At 42.0% G+C, this 6,000-nt stretch overlaps 1 protein-coding gene across 7 annotated transcripts in view; it reads right to left on the bottom strand.

The window, feature by feature from the left end:
* Positions 1–1,966: 1,966 nt before the first annotated feature.
* Positions 1,967–6,000, bottom strand: part of SGSM3 (small G protein signaling modulator 3) — a 52,072-nt gene continuing 48,038 nt past the window's right edge. For all 7 annotated transcript variants that reach the window (XM_073644345.1, XM_073644347.1, XM_073644348.1 and 4 more), the window contains one exon: positions 1,967–4,693. In XM_073644345.1, coding sequence (XP_073500446.1) covers positions 4,610–4,693 — 84 coding nt within the window. In that variant the 3' untranslated portion in view covers positions 1,967–4,609. The remainder of the gene's footprint in view (positions 4,694–6,000) is intronic.

The raw sequence follows: 6,000 nt of genomic DNA, 5'->3' as shown, positions 1-6,000 counted from the left end.
ACTGTTGGGGATTTATTCAAAATTGAAGGCATACTGAACCAGCATGGCTACCACAGCATCTTGCAGCGGCATGCTACTCCATCCGGTTTGCGTTTAGTTGGACCATCATTTATTTTTCAACAGGACAATGACCCCAAACACACCTCCAGGCTGTGTAAGGGCTATTTGACCAAGACGGAGAGTGATGGGGTGCTACGCCAGATGACCTGGCCTCCACAGTCACCAGACCTGAACCCAATCGAGATGGTTTGGGGTGAGCTGGACCGCAGAGTGAAGGCAAAAGGGCCAACAAGTGCTAAGCATCTCTGGGAACTCCTTCAAGATTGTTGGAAGACCATTTCCGGTGACTACCTCTTGAAGCTCATCAAGAAAATGCCAAGAGTGTGCAAAGCAGTCATCAAAGCAAAAGGTGGCTACTTTGAAGAACCTAGAATATAAGACATATTTTCAGTTGTTTCTCACTTTTTTGTTAAGTATATAATTCCACATGTGTTAATTCATAGTTTTGATGCCTTCAGTGTGAATGTACAATTTTCATAGTCATGAAACTACAGAAAAATCTTTAAATGAGAAGGTGTGTCCAAACCTTTGGTCTGTAATTATATATATATATATATATATATATATATATATATATATATATATATATATATATATATATATATATATATATATATATATATAATATAAAGAGGCAGCACAATACAATTGAGATGCGTCATCTTTACCTTTAGGCTTTTTAGAGATAATTTCATCTTCAACTTGCATAACTGTTCACAATAACAGTAATTTTGACCAGGGGTGCCCAAACGTTTTACATGCCATTGTATGTTCCTAAAAAACAAACAACGTTTAGGCCACAAAAAGCCATAAATTGGAGCAGTACGATTTGCTTGTGGTACTGCTAGAATAAAAGGCCGTATGTGTCCAAAAAGTCATTTTTTTTGCGCTTCAACCAAATAAAAAACTGGTGGAGGAATATATACTGCGCCTAAGATACTTTCTTGTTGGTCCATGTGAGGTCAGTTTTTGAAATCTTGGGCTACGATGCCATTTATCTGGATTGTTTATCTGGGCACTGCAAAATTTCACTACTGACACATGGAATATATGTCTTGGATGAGGAAGTCATGGAATAGACACTGTATGGCGGGTTTATTTAGGCACTGTATTTCATTGAAACAGAAGTGGTTTTGAGAGCAAAAAAGTTGCCACACGCTTCATACAGAAGTATCCCTGTTTTTATCTATATTTGGACGCTAGGACACGGGCACATCCATTACTTTCCTGTCTTCATTTTCATAAATGAGGCCCAATGCAGTCATATTTTTTTAGTTATACATTTTAACAGAGTAGCATTTCCACATGTACCCGATATAAAAGGTGCATAAAGCCAATGTCCATTTTATATTCTGTGTTTGGAAGTCGGCTTAGAGAATTAATATTCATAAGTTACATTCATATATTACATTCACACGTTTCAATAAGATTGCAGCACCTGTGGGTACAAGCGATGCGATACTACTGAAATATGAACCTGGCTTTCACGTTATGGAGACTTGGTAGAGAATGTTCACAAAACTAAACTTTTAGATTTTGGAATTTAAATCGGCTTTTGTATTTCGGACATTTAAAAAAATAGAACTGACAAAATACTGCAATATATGAGCAATTAATTTACAAAGGGTATTTAAGTCACAGCCAACTGGTCCTTTACCTTTAATATGCTCCCCAAAGTCATGAAGCAGACAAAGTTGCCTTCAAAAGGAACCTTTCAGCTGGGTTGTAGAACCAAAAGTAACGTCATCACAGTAAAGTACCTCTAATGATGATTACTTCCTTACCTTTATATTACAAACCTGTGTCTCCATTGTCCTGTAATTATTTTGCACATGAGCTGGCAAGTGAAGAGGCTTGGCCTCCACCTACAGCTCTCCAGACACTTTCTCCTCTCTGCGCCGGCCTCCTGTGACTTGCTTTCCCGGACAACATCTCGCGCAGGTGCCGTCATTCCAGGGACAGCACATGCAAAGTAACGTCCTGATGATGTTGCGAGAGCTGGATTATCCATCTGTGCATGTGCAGCCCCGAAGGGTGACAATACCTGTGCGAGATCTCTGGCATGGGAGCAAGTCACAGAGACGGACATATTGTGCAGGCGCCAGGAGGTGCAAGAGGCTGGAGAAACCAGAGAGTTGTAAGTGTACGCCAAACCTCTGCACGTGTGAGCTTATTTGTCTAAGAATTCACCGACGGTACAAGACAACGAAGACATGGATTTGTAATATAAAGGTATAGAAGTATTATTACAGATACTTTACTGTGATGACGTTACTTTGGGGTCTAAAACCTGCCGACAGGTTCTCTTTAACACTTTGATGTAATACAATCCATTGAGAGTAACAATCTCATGTTACTTAGATTAAATTCAGACATTCGTATATCATGGTCCAAGTACGCATCGTCATTTCCAAACTAACATCAGGCTGTTGAGTTCGGGTCAGGAGAACCGCAGTCTGTCCAGAAATCGCGGCCTGTACTTGGGCCATGATATATGGAAGCATGAATTCAGCCTTATTCATAAAGATAGGGCCCAGATCTTATACGCTGAAAAGAGTTTTCCTGCATTGTAGCCCCTCAGATTCATAGATGATTGGTGTGGTTCAGGTCCCCAGACCTCCATATATCATGCTCATCAACAAGCACCCTATGCATGAACCTACATTTTTCACAACAGCATTTGGGCTCACTGGAAAGTTAGTCGGTCACTACACTCTCGCCTGTGTACCAATGCATGTGCAGATTTTTTTTGTCTAGTGGTTTGAGCGATTAGAAGGGGTCTGTGAACCTGCAGTGCATCAGAGGGGTGCAATATTGCGAACATTTTTTTTTCTTTCGAGGTTTAGTTAAAGGGGTTGTCCAGTACTCGGACAACCCTGTCTCAATTCCTATGTTTCCCTCCAGTAAAATAATAACACTTAGGCTATGTGCCCACGATGCAGAAATGCTCAGGATTTTTCCTGAGCGTTTCTGCAACTCCCTGGCAGAAAAAACGCATGCGGATTGTACATGTGTTTTCCTGCCAGGGACATGCGGAAGTGAAGCGTTCTTCACTTGCATTTCCGCATGCGGGTTGACAAGCGCTTTCCAAGTGCTTGTCAACTTGGTCACACTATATAAATCCATGCAAACTGCATGGATTTATATAGTGTGACCGAGAGAATGTCAAAAAATAAAAAAATAAATCTATACTTACCCTCCGATGGCCCGCGCAGTCTTCCTTCACCGTCCCGGCTGCCGGCAGCGGTAGACTGAAGGACCTGCCGACATCAGCGTCGCGTGACCCGTCACATGACTCTGACGTCAGCGAAGGTCCTTCAGTACATCGCAAACTGCCGGCAAGAAAGGAGGAGCGCAGCGCGGGCTCCCAGAAGGTAAGTGTATATGTTTTCTATAGTACCCAGGTCCGGAGGAGAGTCTCCTCTTCTCTAGACCTGGGTACCATCCGCACATTGGAACGCATGGAATGCGCATCTACATATACAGTGATGCATAATCCATGCGATCTAATGCAAGTCAATGGCAGCGAAAACGCAGCACTACCGCAAAATAATTGGTAGTGCTGCGTTTTTTTCCGCAATGATAATCGGCAGCGGAAATTTCCGCAGCATGTGCACAGCACATGAGGATTATCATTGGGGAACATGGCAGACCTTCTACCATGCGTTTAAGCGTTTCTGCAGCGTTTTTGCCGCTGCGGAAACGCTTAAAAAACGCATCGTGGGCACACAGCCTTACACTCACCTACAGTGTTAGTGCCGTTCCAGGGTTGTCGGCACTGGCTCTACTAGGGCTCTCGTGACAGATCCCTGAGGTCAAACAGCGGCCACTTCACTGTCCCCTCCTTCTGACATATCTGTCTCTCACTTCCTCCGGATGTCTGATTTGTCCGAAGGAGGGGAGAGTTAATCGGCTGCAGAGATCATGTGACAATTTCACGAGAGCCCCGGAAAAGCCAGTGCCGACTCCGCTGCAATAGTGCCCACATCGGAGGTGATTATAAGTGTTACTATTTTACTGGGGGGAAAACACAGGAATTGAGAAGGGATTGTCCAAGTACTGGACAACCCTTACATTCTTCTCTAACGCATTGTGGCAAAGTAGTGAAAGGAAAATGAGAGGAGGTAGGAAATGTGTTGACAAAAGAAAAATCTACATATCTCTGTTTCAAAATATACACTCGTATATATTTCTCTATATTTTATATGTACACAGCTATAGACTTTCAGGAGCTTGAACAGTCCACCACATCAAACCAGACACAATCGGACTTGTCATGGGATGAGATGACAAGACTGTTCCAGTGCAGGGTAGTTCTGAAATGTGGCACAAGGTCATCCCAAGTTTTCTGGTCAATGCCCAGTTCCTCCAGTGCCATTATGGTACATTCGAGGCTGAGGTCACATCCAGAGATCTTTTATACTAACAAGAAATTTTTGAAGAGAGTTCTTGGCAGTAGGGCAGTAATAGAAAAAGTGCATTGCTGGAGTGAAGTTCTGTAAGACTCCATAGGGTCAGACACTTGTTGAGCGGGAGAAGATGAACACCGTCAGCCGTCAATATCCCAGCTGAAGAGGTGATGTTTAACTAACATGTCTTGTACCCCTTCCTTCAATGGCTTCTTCTCCTTGTCCTGTAAGGTTGTAAATATGAGAAATTTAGTGAGTATTATGTTTTATTAGGTTCTAGAGATGACTGAATCTTTTGAAATTCGAATTCCCCAAGTTTGGTGAATTTTTCAAAAAAAAAAAAATTTGATTTGTTTCTAACGAAATTGCAGCAATCTGAAGGCACTCGAAGTGCTCTGAGAAGATTTGTATACCACTCTGAGGTCTTCTAAAACTGTATCCGACCCCTTTCAAGCACTTAAGTGCAAACACAGCTTGGTCATTTCAAAGTGACCTCACCATAGAAGTGGATGGTAACCACGTAGTAACCAACAGGCCATTTGCTAACAGTTTACGGACAGATTTTGCGTGTTTTTTTTAAATAAAAAAAAATGGTGCAGAAATGATCCCTTTTAACTAATTTGTAAGAAGGCAGACCATCCTATCCAGAACAGTGATTGAAACTGACGGTGTAGCTGTCAGAAGTAACATCATCCTGCTGTGACTGAGACCAGTGATGTGCCATATATTCCATAATGTTTCCTCCTCACTAATACACTCGCCAGAGGCTGCATTAATAATGAAGAAAAAAGTGTATAATTGTAATTCAAAAGCAACAGGACAGATGCCAGCTACAGCATATCATTGATCAATCACACTGAGTCTGGAACTGCTGCTGGCTCATCAGCTATTGCTCTCCCCCAATCAATTCACTCTCTGTATTATCTTCAGACTACTACTCTCACCTTCATCAGTGCTGGAGTCATAAAACACATTATCTGGAGTGTTTGTCCAATGTTTTAGAGCCTCCTCACCCCCTCTTTTGCTGAGCTGTGAGCTCTGAGGTCCTCTCTTCTATTCTAAATCACACTAAAATAGCTGCTGAATTCCCTGCCTCGGGTTTTATACAGGCTACGATAGTCCTTCCTGATTGGCTGCGTAATATCATGTGATACAACATATATACATGGCATTATGGGTGTCTCCTGAGATCATGTCAGCCTTCTGTGACTGATGCAATCTTCTGAAATGTGTAAAAAGCTTGCAGGAATATTCTATGGCAATTTGCGCAAATCGAATTCTAAATTGTTTTAACCTGCGAATTTCATGAGATTCAACGCAAATTCGATTCACTCCTCTCCGCTAGGTTCACATTTGTAATTTGCTTTCTGATGAATGTATACATCGCCATTGCAAAAAATACTATATTTCTGACCTACACAGTAGCAAACCCATTGGGTTACTATTGGATGGGTGCCTCGAGGAGCCCAAAAAATCTTGTAGAGTGATTTTTCTTTGAAATTTGGCCCCACACTTAAGACTTATTCGCTCT

This window comes from Phyllobates terribilis, unplaced genomic scaffold (genome assembly GCF_046119375.1).
Source record: "Phyllobates terribilis strain yellow unplaced genomic scaffold, ASM4611937v1 Scaffold_8__6_contigs__length_399053987, whole genome shotgun sequence".
NCBI lineage: Eukaryota > Metazoa > Chordata > Amphibia > Anura > Dendrobatidae > Phyllobates > Phyllobates terribilis.
The sequence above is the reverse complement of the archived record's forward strand: the minus strand, read 5'-3'. Positions and strand labels throughout refer to the sequence as shown.